At 38.7% G+C, this 21,427-nt stretch overlaps 1 protein-coding gene across 1 annotated transcript; it reads left to right on the top strand.

Annotated features, from left to right (window-relative positions):
* The first annotated feature begins 2,129 nt into the window (after positions 1 to 2,129).
* On the top strand, positions 2,130 to 11,452 carry LOC106095683 (beclin 1-associated autophagy-related key regulator). The gene is made up of 4 exons (XM_013262975.2): positions 2,130 to 2,605; positions 4,693 to 5,499; positions 10,149 to 10,417; positions 10,479 to 11,452. The coding sequence occupies exons 1-4, from the start codon at positions 2,304 to 2,306 to the stop codon at positions 10,652 to 10,654; spliced, it is 1,554 nt and encodes a 517-aa protein (XP_013118429.1). The 5' UTR covers positions 2,130 to 2,303; the 3' UTR covers positions 10,655 to 11,452.
* Positions 11,453 to 21,427: the final 9,975 nt, after the last annotated feature.

Genomic DNA, 21,427 nt, shown 5'->3' with positions numbered 1-21,427 from the left:
CTTAAATCGAGAGATCGGTCTGTATGGCAGCTATATTCAAATCTGGACCGATTTGGGCCAAATTGAAGAAGGAAGTCGAAGGGTCTAACACAACTCACTATCCCAAAATTTTTGCGACATCGGACAATAAATGCGCCTTTTATGAGCCCAAAACCTTAAATCTAGACATTGGTCTATATGGCAGCTATATCTATATCTGGACCGTTCTGTGCCATATTGCAGATGTATGTCGAGGGGCTTAGTTTAACTCACTGTCCCAAATTTCGGCAACATCGGACAATAAATGCGCCTTTTATTAGCCCAGGACCTTAAATCAAGAGATCGGTCGTTATGTCAGCTATATCCAAATCTGAACTGATTTGCGCCAAATGGAAGAAGGATGTCGAAGGGCCTAACACAACTTACTGTCCCAAATTTGAGCAAAATCGGATAATAAATGTGGCTGTTATGGGCCTTAGACCCTAAATCGGCGGATCGGTCTATATGGCAGCTATATCCAATTCTGGACCGATCTGGGCCGGATTGAAGAAGGATGGCGAAGGGCCTGACGCAATTCACTGTCCCAAATTTGAGCAAAATCGGATAATAAATGTGGCTTTTATGGGCCCAAGACCCCAAATCGGCGGATCGGTCTATATGGAGCCTATATCAAGATATAGTCCGATCCGAACTTAACCTGATTATGGATAAAAAAAGAGTCTGTAGAAAGTTTCAGCTCCATATCTCTATTTTGTAAATACTGTAGCGTGATTTCAACAGACAGACGGACGGACATGGCTAGATCGTCTTAGATGAAGAATATATATACGTTATAGGGTTGGAAATGGGTATTTCGATGTGTTGCAAACGGAATGACAAAATGAATATACCCCCATCCTTCGGTGGTGGGTATAAAAAGGATTATACGATGTACCTATGGTCTAGGAGAAAAGCAGTTGGGATATGCTAGATGCCGGGCTCTCGGCGCCCAATCCTTGTGGCATTTAGTGGGCAAAATCATGCCTTATCCTGGGTCAATGGTTGACTGTCCATTGCAATATTTGTGGTTAAAATTGGACGAAGTTTTAACATGACATAGTACCTCACAAATGTCCCAGCGCTAGGAGGGCATAACCATCGTTGAAACATTTTTCCTGTGGTACTTGCCAGGATTCGAACCAAGGCGGACATGCGAAACTCTGCACTACGGTGGCCTCCCCTAGAAGATGTATACCATAGCAATGTGCAAAAAGAAAAACTGAAACGATAGCAGAAAAAACGCACAAGACAGTAAAGAAGGGAACCAGACAGGAGCTCTCACCGGTGAGAGCAGTGTCCAGTCAGCCAATTCAGATCTCTACTGAACTCCAGAATGATGAGAAGACTGAATGTTTGTATGGAATCTAGGCAAGGAAAGAGGTGTTTACCCATTATGCTGTGTCATTTGCCATAAATGATGTTTGCAGACTCCTACTCGTTCTCGTTATTAGGCAACCATTTTCGCCGTGCCCAGGAATGCGTCAAAGATCTGACGCTGCCATTCATGACTCCTATCAGCAGTTCGAGGTCATGCCTCCTCAGCCGCAGAATAAGTTACTTCCTGTCCCTCGATACTTTCATGGTATTAACTTTCATGGTATTAAATGTAAGAAGATGAGTACTTCTGCGGGATTTGTTAGACTGGGGAGGAGTTAGAACCAGCCAAACAACTATATGTACAAACACTATGCCCTAGCAGGCACCACCTTCTCCCTTATCTAAGTTTCAGTCCAGTTGTTATTATGGACTACTGTAGGAATTTAAGATGGCAAACTCGGGAAAACTTTGCTGCGTGGGCTATTTCGCTCTTCAAACCATTATTTTACTTATCGCAAACAAGTTTTTCCGACAATACATTGCATGTTTTTTGTAACCTAATTATCTGAACCTGGGTTAAGGTTTTCAAGTTTTTTTTGATATATGTTTCCTCAAAAATACTCAAAACTATGTTTGGGGGCCCCACGATTCGTCCCCCTTTATACCAAAACCCTAGACACCTTTGAATTTTAAAATGTTGCTACGTTTTCGAGCAACTATGAACGAACAGCTGTTCCCCCAGTTGACACTTGAGACTTCTTCTTCTTCTTTCTTTATACAACATTATATTGTTGTTGTTTTTCTTTATTAGAAAAAATTTACTCGGAGAAAGAAAAACGTAGAGGTTTTTTACAATCAGCCAATAGTTTTATTTTTTTATTTCTTTTGCATAAAAAACAAATAGCAACCGAATAAAAAAGAAATCACTTAAGACTATTTAAAATAAGCTAAGAACTTTTAATTATGTTATGGCTTCAAGCAGCAGCGATGAAAGTTCCAAGGCAGCACCTTGTCTTGCCTTTCAAGTATCCAGCGCATCGAACGATGAAGACGATGACGATTTACTGAAAGGTAAATCCCAGAAAAAGCATCGTTCAAAGTTGAAGCTAAGATGTGGGAGTGGAATTGCCATAGATGGAAATAGTGGCTTGGATGCAGCACCATCATTGAAGTGTTTACTTTGTCTCAAACAACAACATAGATTTCACTGCCGTGAATGTGTCAAGTCAGGATACATAACACGCAAGGGACAATCCCATGCAGCAGAATGGTGAGTAATGTATAAACATTTGAATATTTGTTGAAGAGAAACATTTATATTGGTAGTGACAACTTATACAAAATAGATTATTGCATTAGCTAAAGGGAAAGAGTGGTAACGCTTTTCTTTGTGAGACAGTCTTAGCAATGCGAGATATTTATCTGCTTTACTAAAGTTAATTTTGGTTTACTTATAACATTTGCAAATGTAGAAATATCCGGAAGAGTTGGTGATCATTATGACTCTTTTAATTGGTAATTGCCCTGATACAAGGCCATTGGTTTTCAGAACCTATTGAAAAAGAGATGATTATAGGTGATTTTATTTCGTCATGAAGCATAATGCAAATGTCGTCATTAGTGTGATGAGAACGAATTTTAGCTTCCCCTTCCGAGACTAAAATCGTCTTCATTGCAGTGCTTATGCAAAGCCAGTATTGGTCTTAAAAGAGATATAACAAATCTTCACTTCAGCACTCCATACACATTTGACTTCCTCTCGCAAATGTTAACGCTGCAAATTTTTTACTAAAAAGAGAATGCAAATTGTTCATAGTGTATTCACAGCTTACATTGCCATTATCATGTAGGGTGTATAGATTGGCTAGCGTAGCGTAGGTTAGCATGTCCGCCTATGACGCTGAACGCCTGGGTTCGAATTCTGGAGAACATCAAACAACATCCAACGGTGGTTATCCCCTCCTAATACTGGCGACATTTGGAAGGTACTGTACCATTTGGTATGACAGCCATGTAAAAACTTCTCCACAAAGAAATGTCGCACAGTGGCACACCGTTCGGACTCGGCTATAAAAAGGAGGCCCCTTATCATTGAGCTTAAAATTTGAATCGGAATGCACTCAATGATATGTGAGAATTTTGCCCCAGTTCCTTCATGGGCAAATTTGCATTGTATATATTGGCTGCATATATTTTTAGAGTTTTTGTCTTATCCTCTGTAGTGGTAATAGTTGGAAATATGACAGATTGGTCTAAATATTTGGCGAAATTGTTTAGGAAAATTCTCTATGTGGGCATAAATATGAAAATAGAGATTTATGTACATATATACCGGGACTTACTGGCACAAGAAAAGGGGTCTTCTTTGAGTTGCTGGAATCAAGAAATCATATAGGCTTATTTTCGAGTGCAACATCTTTTACGCTGACGTCGTTGCTGTCCAAGGTCCTGGAATCGATTTTTTTGCAGGAACGCATGCCTGATTGGACATTTGCATTATACGTGTATAATCAGGCGACCCAGAAGGCTCTGGTGTTAGACCATATAAGGTGGAGTGTGGTTAGAATATGCAAGGGATGGCGTCCCCATGGATGGGAACGAGACGTCCGACGAGCTGCCCAGTAATGACGTGTACTAAAACGCATATCTTGTGGATAGCCGGGTGGCGAAGTCCTTGTGGCCGAGTACTTTGCAAAACAGGATGTCAATTATTCTGGGAATGAAGAAACATGATCTCAGACTGCTGAAAAGAATCCTTGTTGGTCACTTGCAACACCAGCTATTTAAGGGTGTGATGGACACAGGGACAGGCAGACTTATGTAGGGTGTGCGGTAAGGGCACGAAGACACAGGCTTAAAAGCAATCCCATGGCAGCTGGTTGTACGTACCGGATTGACCCGATGGACTCCTTCATCGGCAAGGGCTGCCGCATTAGTGTCAAACATTCTGCTACAACAACAACAGATTTATGGGTGTACAACTCTTGGTAGACACTTAGTCCTCTCATCATTTGAGATTTTTGTAAGGGCTTCAATTGATCGACTGGACGATGAGAGGTTCTTCTTGGTCAGTCTGGTGTCCTATCGTCTTAGAGAGAGCTCTTGTAAAAACATTTCCATCGCAATGCCTACAATGACTTAAAACACCTAATAGTCACTTCGCTGCAATATTTATAATTGTATTCCTAAAAATTAGTATTATATATTCCCAGTGTAGGGTAGTTTAATATCGGCTATTAAGGCATATACATATATCGAGGCATATACAGTTATCGGGCTTTTAAATGCTTTACAAACCTAAATATTCAAGGCACTTTAAACTATCGCAATTTTAAACTGAATATTCTTTTTTTACAGTTTATCGGAAAAGCAGCAGAGATTCCTGAAGCTTAAAGCCAACTTAAACGAATTTAATCAACAGTATGAACGATTGATCAAGGATAAGAAGGCCAGTGAAAATGTCATATTCGAAATCAAGAAACATCAGGAGCAAGTGGAACTATTAAAGGAGTTAATAGCTAAGAAAAAATCATCACTACAGAGCCTTCAAGAACAACGTAATGAGCTAGCTAAAGCTAATTCCGACAAACGTAAAACATTGCCAAAGTATCCCATTAAAGTTAAAGAACTGGAAGATTATGTGCTCGATCGTATAGAGAAAATAGGTAACCTTCGTGAACGTCATCATACACTATTGGACACATTAAAGGAAGTTACACGACGTGGCATAAGACAATTGGTAGAATACATATTTCCCATATCCGAAATAGTGCTAAAAGATGAACAGCGACCCACCACCTCGGGGTCTGGTCAACCACAAAAAGCATCTAATTCTCCCCCTGAAGATTCGGATACAATTGCCGCTTTAGCCGATGCAAAGAATACTTCGTACATACGAGGCAAATGGGTTTTTCATGGCAGTGGCATTAGTGAGATGCAATATCGCATTGTAGCACCATCTCTACCAGCTAATGGTGATTATTCGGCGTATCGAGAATGGTTGAAGGACAACAAAGATGATGTACCAAAGACAACGGCAAATGAAATAATACCAAGTCGTGTCAGTGCTTTCCGTATTGTGGGTGCCCTGACCTATACCACACAATTGATGCAATTGATATGTTATTACTTGAACATAAGATTGCCGCATAAGGTGGCCTATGGGTAAGTTGGGTATTATGTGTTTTTTATGTAATGTAAAATCTTTTGAAGTGAAACACAATTAATATAAATGATGTAGATTGATGTTTGCCCTGTTGCACATGAATATTAAAACAGGTAAAATAAACCTAATAGCAATAGCTTTTAGGCAAGCCGTTTAATTCAGAGACTTCAGAAGAAGAAGGCTAAGGACCCATCCGTCAACCATTGCCCTTTATCTCGAAGAATTAGCTTATATGTTTCTAGAAGCAATTCACTGATTCTGGTACTCCTGAAATGGTCTTTTAAGCGTGACTTGGTATTAGCGTATTACCCTATGCAGCCTTTGTTGGCTACTTCAAGATATAGAATTGAATTCACAGGAACAGAAACTTGTCATAAACTAGGTAGACTGGTGCGCTACTCTAAACATTTGCAACTAAACTAAGTATTGATCTGAGAATCTGTAGTATGTATTCTTCATCGATTGATATTCTTAGTCGATTTAAAATCCCTACTAATTATTTTGCTTAGCTTATTTGTTATCTAATTTCAAAATCATGTCATAAAGGTACCACATTGGATGCATAATTAAGGAGGAGTAAAGCTAGGCTTATTTGCACAAATACTATTTATTAGTATAGTTCGGTTGGGATTGTAAATGGGCCAAATCGGTCCATGTATGATATAGGTGCCATATAAACCGAACTTGGATCTTGGCTTCTTGAGCCTCTAGAGGACGCAATTCCCTTCCGATTTGACTGAAATTTTGCATGTGGTGTTTTGGCCAAATCGGTCCATGTTTGATATAGGTGCCATATAAACCGAACTTGGATCTTGGCTTCTTGAGCCTCTAGAGGACGCAATTCCCTTCCGATTTGACTGAAATTTTGCATGTGGTGTTTTGGTTCAAATTGGTTCATAACCTGATATAGCTGCCATAGCAACCGATCTTGGGTTTTGACTTCCTCAGCTTTTAGAGGGAGCAATTCTTATCCATTTGGCTGTAATTTTGCACGTGGTGTTTTGGTGTCACTTCCATAAACTGTGCTAAGTACGGTTTAAATCGGATAATAACCTGGTATAGCTGCCATATAAACCGTTCTTGGATCATGACTTCTTGAGCCGCTAGAGGGCGTAGTTATTTTCCAATTGCTGAAATTTTGAACATCGGCTTCTCCCATGACATTCAACATACATGTGAAATATGGTCTTGATACAGCTCCCATATAAACCAATCTTCCGATTTTGCTTCTTGAGACCCTACAAGTTGCAATTCTTACCCGAATGGATTGAAATATTACACAATGACTTCTACAAGAGTGACAGTCCTTTACAGACTCACTTAGACAATTTTAAGTCCATTGTGATACCACAGTAGCGACAGGCCAAGGCTTCTGTCGAGAATCGAACCCACGACCCCTGCACTGGTAATCCAAGCACGCTACCAACTCGGCTATCGGGGCGCCTCAACTTCTACAATGTTTAGCACTCAATTCATTTATGGTCCGAATCGGACTACAACTTGATATAGCTCCAATAGCATAACAGTTCTTATTCTTTGTTTGCCTTAAAAGAGATACCGCGCAAAGAACTCGACAAATGCTATCCATGGTCGAGGATATATAAGATTCGGCCCGGCTGAACTTAGCACTCTCTTACTTTTATATATCAATTTTATTTGAAATATAGGAGATGGGATGTTAACAATATATCGATATTTATTATTAGAAATATCGAAGGGTGACGAAGGTAATGAGAACATATTTCCTATGAGTAGTGACATGTCGCTGAGTCAGTCTAAATTTAGCTTCAATTATTTGCAAATGTAATTAATTTCTCACGAACTGGGTCACAATCAACTCTGTTGTAATGTAGTTGCCTTTGTTGTGTGTCGTCTAATATTGGGTTGCCCAAAAAGTAATTGCGGATTTTTTAAAAGAAAGTAAATGCATTTTTAATAAAACTTAGAATGAACTTTAATCAAATATAATTTTTTTCCCTTTTTTCTAAGGCAAGCTAGAAGTAACAGCTGATAACTGACAGAAGAAAGAATGCAATTACAGAGTCACAAGCTGTGAAAAAATTTGTCAACGCCGACTATATGAAAAATCCGCAATTACTTTTTGGGCAAACCAATAGAATGCAGCATATTTCGCTATCAATTAATATACAATTTTGATCTCTTTACTCCCAAAGACCTTTCGAACCAGGCTATGGGTCCGTTGAGGGTTTTTTGAAGGTGGACGACACCCATACACTTGTACCAATTTTTATATCAGATTCGTACTATTGTTCCATAGACACTTTATTTGAGTACCATTTATAGTCCCGGTCGGCTTACATATTGTTTGGAGATATTTTACTCTATGTGGCGGCCTCCAGGCTCTAAAAACCCCCAAACTTTTTGCCGTAAATAATAATATCAAACTCTAAATCTACCCCCAAAGATCTCGAAGTTTTTCCGTCCTGTAGTCCTGATCGGTCAACATGTCCTGTTTGGGGTTTCTTTGAGTGTTGGCAGCCCTTCAGACAAAATAATTCAAAAACTACTTATACAGGATTCGTACTCTGCTGTCAAGGGCAGTTTGTTTGAGAATTTTTTTTTTTTATTTCAGTATCATATATTCCGGTCGCCTTCCTGTTGCGGCGACTTCTGAGGGTTAGGTGGCCTCCGCTAATCTTACTCTCAAATAATGATATCGGATTATTTCTGTACTCTCAAAGGCCTTTCGTTTGGATGTATCAAGCAGCGTAAATGCCTTTTTAGGGGTTTTTTAGAGCATGGGGCGACCTCCTTAATACATGGCCTCTAGTATTATTATAACATTCGTATTCTGCTGTCCTTCCATTAAGGCCTCTTTATTCCCTATGGGCCTACATTTTCATCCAGGTTTTTTTTGCGTTGCTGCGTCCGCCGATATTGAGAGATTAATTGCATTAGCTGATTCGTACTCTAATTCCAAATATTTTTTATTTGATACCCATATTATCCCAGTACGTTGACATGTCCGTTTGTATGGTTTTAAGGTTGGGGCGTTTCCCCCGAGTTTTTTAACCCCGAATTTTTCTACATTTCAAAATATTGTTTTCATTTATTCATTAAAAATATTGTTTTTGTGCAAACAAAATTTCTTTTAAATCCTGGCACCTATCTAAAAGATGACGATGACTTTTTATACCCACCACCGAAGGATGGGGGCATATTCATTTTGTCATTCCGTTTGCAATACATCGAAATATCCATTTCCGACCCTAACAAGTATATATTGGGTTGCCCAAAAAGTAATTGCGGATTTTTCATATAGTCGGCGTTGACAAATTTTTTCACAGCTTGTGACTCTGTAATTGCATTCTTTCTTCTGTCAGTTATCAGCTGTTACTTTTAGCTTGCTTTAGAAAAAAAGTGTAAAAAAGGTATATTTGATTAAAGTTCTTTCTAAGTTTCATTAAAAATGCATTTACTTTCTTTTAAAAAATCAGCAATTACTTTTTGGGTCAGCCTAAAAATCTTAGACGATCTAGCCATGACCGTCCGTCTGTTTGGTTGAAATCACGCTAAAGTCTTTTAAAATAGAGATATTGATCTGAAACTTTGCATAGATTCTTTTTTTGTCCATAACCAGGTTAAGTTCGTAGATGGGCTATATCGGACTATATCTTGATATAACCCCCATATATACCGATCCGCCGATTTAGGGTCTTAGGCCCATAAAAGCCACAATTATTATCCGATTTTGCTGAAATTTGGGACAGTGAGTTGTGTTAGGCCCTTTGACATCCTTCCTCAATTTGGCCCAGATCGGGCCAGATTTGGATATAGCTGCCACATAAACCGATCCGCCGATTTAGGGTCTTGGGCCCATAAAAGCCACATTTATTATCCGATTTCGCTGAAATTTGGGACAGTAAGTTAAGTTAAGCCCCTCGACATATTTCTGCAATTTGGCCCAGATCGGTCCAGATTTCAATATAGCTGCCATATAGACCGATCTCTCGATTTAAGGTTTTGGGCCCATAAAAGGCGAATTTATTGCCCGATGTCGCCGAAATTCGGGACAGTGATTTAAGTTAAGCCTCTCGACATATTTCTAGAATTTGGCCTTGATCGAACAAGATTTGGATATAGTTGCATATAGACCGATCTCTCGATTTAATGTTTTTGGGCCATAAAAGGCGCCTTTTTGTCCGATTTCGCCGAAATTTGGGACAGTGAGTTGTGTTAGGCTCTTCGACATTTTTCTGCAACTTAGCCCAAATCGGTTCAGATTTGGATATAGCTGCCATATAGACCGATATCTAGATTTAAAGCCTTGGCCCCATTAAAGGCGCATTTATAACCCGATTTCACTGAAATTTGACACAGTGACTTATGTTTGGCTTTTCGACATTCGTGTCGTATATGGTTCAGATCGATTTATTTTTACATATAGGTACTAAAAAGACCAATATTGGTTCAAATCGGAACATATTTCGATATAGCTGCTATGGGGCATAAGGTATTTTTTACCGGATTTTGACGAAAGGTAGTTTACATATATATCCGAATATATAGGCGAACTTAACTCCTTTTTACTTGTTTTTATATAAGAAGAAGATTATGGCCTAATGGAAAATTTTTAAATGAGATGTTTTCAAGTGCTCAAAGTAGTCTCTTTCTATTTTTTTTTCAGGGACTTTTGCCGAAAACTAAATGAAGAACAATTTTTAAGGAAGGTTTCTAGGCTGAATTCGAACATCATGTATTTGGCATACACACAGCAGGTGAAACTGCGCTCTCTGAATGAGAATCATACGTTGGAAAATCTACTCATTCTACTTGATCCGGAAAAGAGTGATTTGGGACGCCATGGATTTCAGGAAGTGGGAAATGCTCCACTTATGAAATCCGTCGATTCGTTGTTAATATTAATCGAAACAGCGACTGAGTCGGAATCTGAAGGTAAACCTCTTACATTGCTAATAGAAAATGTTGAATTATTTTCTTTTTTGTATCCCCACAGATGAAAATTCATTGCGCTTAGATTGGGAAGCTGTTCCCAATTTGCCCACACAACATGATGCAAATCTAATGATACCAGTGGCAGGCCAACAACAGCAACAACAATCCACCATTGCCCCAGGTCTTTTGACATCGGCTGCCACTCGTATAAATTCTATATTACGTTGGATTAAATAGACGATGCTAGGGTATACAAATTTTGCATAGAATTCAAGCTTACTTTATTTATTTACCTGTGTAATGAAGATGAAGAAAAACGAGATTTTTTTTAAATGGACTGTGATGTAATTTTGTTTTTGGCTTTCCAACGACCAAAACAAAAGTATGTGGTATAGACATGGAACACAATCATTCATTTATATATTTGTTTAAGCTTTTTTCTGTTCTTCCCATTAGATTGCTCCGCTAAGCTTCAACTCTCTTTTAGTTTTTTTTACATATTTTTATATGTCATTTAACAAATCTCTAACAAAGTAATTATTATAATTAGATCATTCACTCTTCCCCGCTGTAGCGGTACAAGAACGACATGATTTATTATTCCTGTACATATAAACATTTTTACCATATTATAAGAGAGCAAACAGAAATTGTACATGTGTATTGAATTAAATTTGTTTTGCTATATCCTTATCTTTTCGTAGTAATATAAAGTAGTTGTGCAAACATTTTATCTCCTTCCCACCCCCCACAAAGCTATTATTCTATAAAATTACTTTTACACCCCATCATCATAATCTTCGCCAGGACGATGATGATGATATCATTGAAATTTATTTTGCATTGTTTACAATGATTAGATGGAACACATTTTAGATGATAAACAAGAAGGAAGGAAAATCTATTATAAGGTAGACTACAAAACTGTACTACTGTTCTACAAAAACAAAACTCAATCATTTGCAAATCCTTGGAACAACAACAATGTTAGTAAATTAATGAATTTCTAATTTTAATTAAATAAATAAAACATCATATTTTATAAAAAAAAAAAACGTTTAAAAAATATCGATTTTAGGGGACAGGTGGTAGAATAATTTTGTGTGATTGGTATTTTTTTTTTATAAAAAAGGTTCAGTCATCTTCACGGTCAACTTAAGGAACCATAAACTTTAAGATTCGATTATTTTCAATAAGGTGACTTTATTGGTTGAGTTCTATGTTGCAATCTGCTTTTGCTGTGCATCTATGCTGTTGTTGTAGCCACATATCGCGTGTGAAGGTAGCGATCGTTGTCAAGCTCTTATAGATGAGCAAGCTCCTTCCTGACCTTTGGAGCGACCGCCTAAGGGAACATGATGGTCATTGGTTATTTAAAGTTTCCAATAACTCGCCTTGTCATACATATTGAGCGCTCAGTATTTTAGCAGGAGCCGGAGCTGCACGTCCTCATTGAGAGCCACACGATTGCGCTGATTATCCGCGATTGCATTTACAGCTATTCCTTTATATTATACTACCTGACCCGGGCACGCTCCGCTGCGCCTTCATTTACTTTATATGGAACAAAAGTCTCATTGAAATGTTTATTTTCGACAATTAAAAATCTTTTAATGAAATACCATGCAAATTTTTTTTTTGGAGGATGGGCGGGGGTGTTTGGGAAAGGGGTGATGCCCTAAATACATGGTCCTACATTTGGATATCAAATTGTATTCTTCTCCCAAATACCTTTATTTGAGCCCCATATTGCGATGGTCACTAAAAAATTGCTGTTTGTGGGGTATTTTGGGAAAGGGGTAGACCCCCAGAAAATTGGTCCCGAAAATGGGTAATCAATTCTGGCTCTACCCCCAATACCTTTCATTTAAGCTCCACATTGATATGGTCGGTAAATATGTCCGATTTAGGAGTGTTTTGGGGATTGGGGTGGTCCCCCAAACACTAAGCCCGGAAAATAATTCAGGAACGTGCTCTATTCTCATATATCTATATATCATTTATTTGAACCCCATGTTGCCATTGCCATCAAAATTGGATTTCAATTTCGTTTTCTAATCTCATTTGAACACCTAATTGCAAAAGTCAGCAAATGTGTCCGGTTTGGGGTATTGGCCCTAAAAACTATGAATATTTAGTTCACATACCTTTAATTTGAGCATCATATTTCCATAGTCGGCAAACATGACCGGCCTGGGGGGTGTTTTGGGAGATGGGCGGCCACTCAGTGATTCGTGTTCCACTTTAAAAACCCTCTTATTTGAGCCTCATATTGCAATAGTCAGAAAATACTTACAATTTGGGTGGTGTTGTGGGGGTGGCATGGCCCCATAGACACTTTTCCCGAGTATTGATATCAAATTCGTGCTTTACTCCGAAAGACCTTTCATTTGAGCCCCATATTGCTATGGTCGTAAATTTGTCCCCTTTGGGGGGATGTTATTGGTGAGAGGCGGCCCCCCAAACCCTTGATCCCATATTTGGACATCAGATTCTAATTCTACATTCAAATATCTTTTATTTAAGCCTCTTATTCCCATGGTCATGGTCCCATAAGTCCTCTTTGGGAGGTGTTTTGGGGAAGGGCTGTACCCCCAGAAACTTGGTCCCACATTTGGATATCATATTCGTATTCAACTTGCAAATACCTTTCATTTGAGTCCCATATTGCCATGGTCGGTAAATATGTCCTATTTAGGGGTGTTTTGGGGCTTGGGGTGGTCCCCCTAGCACTTGGTCCGACAATTGGATATCAGATACGTTTTCTTATCCTAAATACCTTTCATTTGAGTCCCATATTGTCATGATTGGTCCATATACATGTTTGGAAGGTATTAGGGTGGGGCAGCCCCCCTAGGTACCCCATCCGAAATTTGGATACCAAATTTTTATTTTTAGGGAACTATATGAGAGCACACAAAATTTCGCCTAAATCGCACCACCCATCTCCGAGATCTGGGGTTTCTGAAAATTAGGGAAAGGAAAAGAGTACTCCTCTTTATTGCCGAGTCCGAACGGAGTGTCGCAGTGCGACACCTCTTTGGAGAGAAGTTTTACATGGCATAGTATCTCACAAATGTTTCCAGCATTAGGAGGGGAAAACCACCGCTGAAAATTTTTTCTGATGGTCCCGCCAGGATTTGAATCCAGGCGTTCAGCGTCATAGGCGGACATGCTAACCTCTGCACTACGGTGGCCTCCGTAGCAGAGCACAGATAGTAGGTACGATTTAGCCAACAGGAGACGTATGTGTTTTGGTGTAAACGATTACGTTTGATATAGTGTTCTTAGCATACCAAATATTTTTCCAGTTGTCGCTATTTTGTGATCACTCCATATAAGTGTATTATTAAAAACTATGCCAAGATTTTTAGCTTTGTTAACATGACATAACATATGCTGGACACCAATTAATATGCATTTATCAGGGACAATATTCGGGTTTCGATTTGAAATACGCTACCTTATGGAGCATTCCACTATCCACATCATGTGGACGCGTCCGGTAGCTGTCAGATGAGCTACTCTTGATAACGATGAACACTACACATATCGGAACAAAAAAGTATTTTGTTACGAGGCCCCTATTTGCGGCCAAAAATGACTTGGGCACCGGCTAGCTCTCGTCGCCTCTTCAGGGGAGGTCCCATCCCATCATCTTTTGCCCTGGGGTCGCATCAATAAAAAAAAATGCTCTATTAAGTTTGGTTCAATTTGTGCTGTGAGATAGAAGTGGAAAATTTTAAAGTTTTTTTTTGTTATTCAAGAAGTTGATACGGGTAAAATTGTTAATGACAGTGAATAACATTTTTTGAAGTTAAATGCGTTTTTTTTGTAGTTTGCCTAAAGAAAGGAGTGTTTTGTGCCGGGATACGAATTAATTGTTTGTTTGTTAATTTGTTTCCAATTCAGAGTGATAGAAGGTAGGTTTGATATTGATATTTGCTATGAGCAAGGGCAGAAAGCGAAGGTTATTTTTTCCTTTTTTTTAATAGGAAAAGCCTCCTGGATGTCAGGGGGCGTTTAATTTTCTATAAGACTTCCTGGAAATCTTTTCCTTGCCAGACGTTTTTGGTTGTATGTGAGTCAGCAGCACGCCGGAAACCACAATAACAACATAAAGCAAGGTATCCACTAACAAAGGCATAAAAAAAAGGTAGGCCGTCCACTTTTCTTAAGTAAATTGCGAAGATTTGAGTGCGTGAACCAAGAGGATATAACAATATCAGGGAGCGACGATAAAGTCCTCCAACCGTGGTGTTCGTGAAATATCAGCGCGTCACCCGGTTGAGGTTATGCTCCATCTGTGGGAGAAACTGATCGTTACGTTTTGCATGCCAAGGTGATCCCTGCATGGGATTGGCGAATCTATTATAAACCCTAAAAGCAAACACCAAATCATTAAGTTATCTTTGACCAGATAAACGTTCCCAGTTCACAACCACCAGTAAAGACATATTATCTGCCTGACGGAAATCGTCACAAGTATTGGTGGCCGTTGTTAGACCCGCCGAATTTATAAGGAGAAACTTTAATACCTTTATTTGTTCATTTATATCTAATAATTTATTATTTTATTGTAGTGCGTAGATAACTTTTATTATTTATTTACATAAATTTCTTTTATTTATTCTACATTGACATTTTTTTTTTGTTTTTTTCCATATACATACATATTTTTTGTTAGGGAATTTGCAAATTTTTTTTTATTATTATTTTTTTTTTTTCCACTGATTTGTGGAACTTCCTGTAGGCTTCCACGACTATTAATTGAGCTCAATTATATAGGCAGGGGCAGGGAAGGTTAGAGTATGTTAAAGTAGACTATTATTGTCAAAAGAAAATTTGAGTGTTATATTTGCAAGTTCTCCAGTCTTTTTATTTAATTTTTGTCAGAAATTTCGATTGCTAAAAGACCTATATTTTATGTTGTAGGACCTGACTCGTATTAATTTTTTTTTTTTTTTTTACATATCCATATATTAGGTTTTTTTATATATATATTTGTTTTTTTTTGATATAACTATATTCATAGGAAATAAGAGTACAATCATTGTTAGTGTTAGGTTTTTAGAAATACTTTTTTATAATAAAGGAAAATGATTACATTGTGAATATTTGAACAGAAATAATGTTGTGCTAAATTGTGATTAAAGGGGGGGTGTCTACGTGAGGTAAGTGTGGTGGCTTGAGCGGGTTTCAGGGGTCATGTTTTGAAGGAGAGGATGTCTACATGACCATGGTAGGGCAGGGCGACTGGAGGTTCCCATCTACCTCCCACTTAGGAAGAAATCTGTGCTTGTGTGTTAGTGTTGTCTTGTTTGTTAGAGCAATTTTTTTTATTGATGCGACCCCAGGGCAAAAGATGATGGGATGGGACCTCCCCTGAAGAGGCGACGAGAGCTAGCCGGTGCCCAAGTCATTTTTGGCCGCAAATAGGGGCCTCGTAACAATTTCAACAGGAGCCGGAGCCGCACGTTCTCACTGTGACTCCACACGATTGCGCCGATTATCCACGACTGCATTTACAGCTATTTCTTATCGGGCATTCTACTGTCCACATACTGTGGACGCGCCTGGTAGCTTGCAGATGAGCTTCTCTTGATAACGATGAACACTACACTTACCTGTGTGGTTTTCATAGTTGTCCCTTGCTGGGTATGTACGAGGTCTGATCAAACATAATATTTTAATGTTAATTTTTTTTTTTTTTATAAAAAAGGTTTTTATTTTTTCATCAATAACTATCTTGTCCCATACAAAGTAATACCAACAACATCCTTTCGTTTGTAAATCATCGAAGTAATGATCTGAGACTCAACAAAGTATACGAGGTCTAATCAAAAAATAAACGGCATTTTAAATTTTTTCTAAAAGACAACGGCAACGGTTTCGCTGTTGCTCCGTATGGCCAGTTTCGAATCCCGATCGGGCTCTGCCGAACTTTTTCATTTTCAAGTTGTCCCAGAAAAAAAGTCTGTCATTACACGAAAACACATGCTTTGGGAAATAGTACAGCTAATAGACAGGGTTTTCGAGCGTGGTTAATATGGTAATTGTATCTTGGAGGCGTTTTCGCAATAAATACGATTCAAATACAACATACCAACACACGGCCCTTGAAGCCATCACACCTAATATGGTTGAAAAGTCTTCTAACCAAAGACGAAATGCGTCCTATAGTGGTTGGTGTGTTGCGATCTCTGGCTTTCCTTTTGCATTGCCAAGAAAATCTCCGATTATTGAGCTCGTCTCGAAAGAGAAACAAACAAAAATTGTGAAATTTAATGTTCTCTATGCCTTAACTAGCAAAAATCTCTTGCGAGGTTTTTTACGGTTGTGATGTAACTCATAGGAATAAATTGCACGTGGCCTTTAACGATGTCGTTAGATACATTTTTGGTTTGCGTAGAAGAGACCGGGTATCTGACTTTGCCAGACAAGTATATGGTGTCTCTTTTAACTCGTTCCTAAAGATACGCTTGTTGCAAATGATCCACAAGATAATTTATACCAATGAACCGTCATATCTGGCTTCTGTTTTGCGTTTTGCAAACTCTACAAGAGGTAAACAAGTAATACAAATACGTCATCAATATCGTGTATCTGAACAACAGTTCTTTGTTAATGCTATACGTCTCTGGAATAATCTTCCCAATAGTATTCAAATTATAAGTAATGAACGACAGTTCAAATCTTTGATTTATAATCATTTTAATTAATTATTTGTTTTGTTTTTTTTATAACTATTTTTTTAATTTATTTTATTAGTAACTTTGATTAAATTGTTAAATTTTCTTTAAAGTTTCTTTTTCTTCTTTTTTTTATTTTGTTTAAACCTTTTTTTAACTTAAATATTGTATCAGTAACTTTGCTTAAATTGTTAAATATTTTGTACCAATTATTGTTCTATTTAAATGAAAACTTGTTGAACTCATTGTATTTATCAATTTACTAACCCATGCTTTATATAAGACACTGTCTTTTGTATGGGTTTTATCATAATAAAATACAAAATACAAATACAAAAATCTTGAAAATGAAAAAGTTCGGCAGAGTTCGGCCGAGCTTGGAAACTGGGCACACGAAGCAACAGCGAGAGCAGTTGCCGTTGTCTAGCAATCTTTCATTACACGAAAACATATGCATTGGGTAAAAAGTAGAAAAAAAATAGACAGAGTTTTTTAAAAAATTTTTATTTATTCATCAATAACTATTTTGCCCCTGTCAAAGTAATCCCCCTCAGTTATTTTTCCAATTTTTTTCCTTCGTTTTCAAATCCTGGAAACAGTTCTGAAACGCGCTTTTTGGTAAGACAAAACCTAATACAGTTTCTTTGATCGATTTTTTTGAAATAGTAAAAAATCGAAGAGCACACCAAAACACGACTAAAACGGCTGAAATTACCAACATATATGTATAATAGACATATTTACCAACATAACAGAAAACATATAAAGACCAAGGCGGATTTAAGATGGTGGTCTCACGCAAACAAGCTGTTAACAGCCGGCCATGTTTGACGGTATTAAAATGTCAGATTTTTGTTTGTTTGTTTGTTTGTTTGTTTCTCTTTGTTCTTATCTTCTTTCTCGCATAATCTTTGCTGATGTACGCACACAAATTTCTTTGTGTGTGTTGGAAAAGCGTCGATCAGCTTGATGGCAAAATGGCGGATTGCACCATATGATTTTGGGTTGTTGTACAACCATCGTAAAGTCGGGCGAAGCCGACCTTTTGATGCCCTTCACCACATCGGATATGCAGGCTAAGTCGTCGAATTAAAAATTTGATTAAATTTGATAGATAGAATTTCAATCAAAATCCGTACATATTGTAGAAGCCATAGAGTAAATCGTTGAGCAAGTTTTTAAGAAGATCAACTGATAAATGGGCTAGCTTAGGCCTTAAAAATTGGGACAGGCATTGGGACAGGCATCAGTCATCAAAAGAGTTATAAGAGAAACCTTCGTGCCAAATTTTGTGAAAATCGTTTAATAAATTACAAAAATATTGAGTTTTATTCAAAATTGGGCGAAAATATATATGGGAGCTATATCAAAATATGAACCGATTTATATTCAATAGCAATACGGGGAGTCATAAGGGAATCCTTTGTGCCAATTTTCGTGTAAATCGGTTAACAAATGACCAAATTATATTTCCGCAATTACTTTTTGGGCAACCCAATAGTATATACAAATAATTTGTACTTATGGGGTGGCGCCAATAACTCGCCTTGTCATATCGAGCATCATAGGCACTCAGTATTTGTGCAAGAGCTGGTGCTGCCCGGCCTCTAACTCAGACTCGATCTCGCTCGATAACGCTGATTGTCCGCAACTGCCGTTGCAGCTACTCCGTATGGAGCATTCCACTATCCACAACCAGTGGACGCGCCCGGTAGCTCACACCTAATCTTCTCGGGACAGCAATGAACACCACACAAACTGGATGTTGCAGCCTGTGGAGTGCTTACAGCTATCGCGTGCCAGGAACTGCCTTAGTGAAGAAGTTTTTACACTTGGGACAAGTTTTCTTCTTAAAAAACCCTACGGGAGTGCGGAAGTAGTTGGAGGGGGAAAGTTGTATGTTGCTGTCTTCTTTTATTTTTCTTTCCACAAGTATGAAATTTGAGAATTATATGGCAGTTTCCTCCAAATTATATATTTGACCCATCCGGGTGGGTTTTGGACCTGCGAAGATTAATAGTGAACTTACTTCCAACCATTGAAAAGTACATCAAACTATAGCCTCACGGCCACTAAAACGAAAAAACAATTATGTGTAACTGTAATAACACTAAACGAATGCAATAAAACGAGTATCCTCCACACCGATCCATCGCCAACGAAATCGCAATTTTACATGTGTTATTTTTTTTATAAGAAATTATGTATGTGTATTAGAGGAGTGTGCGGGCGTCGTTTGTTGTTGTGTCGTGTATATTAAAATACCGTATGATTTGAGTGAGTGTTATCGCTTGGCGCAAAAATTTTCTTTAGATCATTAATTTCCAATCCACATAGGACTATCGACCACCGTTTTGTTCGCGTTTTAACGTTAGGCACGTATTGCCGGTATCCCCAAAAAGCTAGGCATTGCTGATCGTATCGAAAACCTTCGATAAGTTAGGACTCATAAGGACAGGCCTATGGCACAACTTGACCTGTTTGAGAACTCGCCAGCATGCGGAGTACTCACTCTGTTATGCATTTGAAAAAATCCTTGCTAATGCTCAGCACATAAAAATTCTCTAACAAATATCGGAAAGAATAGTGCCTCAAGGGTCTTCTCTATTGGCGAGAACAAACGATCTATGCGTGTCTCCCTCGCTCAAATCCTTTCCTAGCTTCAGCAGAGAAGTATAAGTGTTCAGAAACAGATTGAGCACCTTCTTCTGGTACTCGACTCCCACTACATGTAGCTTCTTCAGCGCATAGGTTCCGTCAGCGCCTTGAACGATTTGGTTCTACAGATGTCATTTGCAACTTTATTGACGGTAAATTTTGATTTCATTGATCGCCAAAAGTGACTGAGGTTCTACCATCCCTTTAGCCGGGGTTATATGTTTTCATGACTTAGGTTAGGTAAGGTTGAAAAGAGGGTGCAGATGTTAATCCGCCCATGCCACCCAAGCCAGTAATCGTCTTGCTGTCTAAAAACTATAAAGTAAACTGTAAAAAGAAAATTTTAGGTTAGGAATTCCGTGCTACTTACAAAATCCTTATTTGTTTTCAATACCACTCCCCTAAGTTGGTTCATGTCTGGTATTGTGTCTCTACCTAAGTGCCGGTATCTGTTAGACGCGAAAGCCGGGCAATGATAAAGGAAATGCTCCAAAGTCTCATCATCTTCCCCGCATGCCCTACACATGCTATCACTTGCCGCAACGATTTTACATAAGTGAGCTCGTAGTCCTATGTCTCCCGTTATGATACCAATAGCTATACTGACCTCCTTCTTACTGCCTTTCAGTAATAGCCTCGTCTTCTCACGATCTGGACACCCCCATAGGATTTTCGCCGTCCTAACGACCGTTTCGTTACGTAGAACCCCAGGCCCACTCTGTCCTCTAGCTTTGATCCATCCGTGTAACATGATCTTCCAGATGACAATACTAGGGTTCCGTCAATCCAAGACTGTGCCGATGGCAGCAGTGCCTCGCACTCGACTTCAAGGTTAATCTCAGGTATCCGATCGGAAACCTTTTCCTTGTGCCTAACATCTCTGAGCCTTCTCAGTACGCTCCTGAATGTGACACTCCAATTCAATTCTTGTCCAAGATCACACCTAAGTATTTGACCTTGTCAGATATCGAAATCGTTTTACTGAGGAAATGTGGTGCGTTAAGTTGGCCCACCTTCGTCTTCCTCGTGAACAGGCATATTTCAGTCTTCTCGGGGTTAACATGAGACCCCTGGGTGTAGCCCAGTCGTATGCCATCATATGCAAGACCCTTTCCACAGGGATCTGGGTTTGAGTCGAGTGGGTCTGGCCGGGCAGTTAAACAGGTGACGTGTATCGTGCGATCCCTGGTTATAATCGGGACATATTGGGTTGCCCAAAAAGTAATTGCGGATTTTTTAAAAGAAAGTAAATGCATTTTTAATAAAACTTAGAATGAACTTTAATCAAATATACTTTTTTACACTTTTTTTTCTAAAGCAAGCTAAAAGTAACAGCTGATAACTGACAGAAGAAAGAATGCAGAGTCACAAGCTGTAAAAAAATTTGTCAACGCCGACTATATGAAAAATCCGCAATTACTTTTTGGGCAACCCAATACATCTTGCACGTCGGCATAAATCATAGCTCTATGGGAATTGAGGCGGCTGCATCTACCGGAACATAATTGAGCCAGAACTACTCTGGTTTGCCGGGGGAGTTGCGGTCGCTCTCCAAGGACTACATTCACCCGGTAGCCAATTACCGTATCTACTACCGTGTCTGCATGAATGTTGTTTAGACCCACTTGATATGCCGCTTGGTCTAGAGGTTCTCTCTTGT

The sequence above is a fragment of the Stomoxys calcitrans genome, chromosome 2 (genome assembly GCF_963082655.1).
Source record: "Stomoxys calcitrans chromosome 2, idStoCalc2.1, whole genome shotgun sequence".
NCBI classification, from domain to species: Eukaryota; Metazoa; Arthropoda; class Insecta; order Diptera; family Muscidae; genus Stomoxys; species Stomoxys calcitrans.
This window is presented reverse-complemented; position numbering and strand designations above follow the sequence as displayed.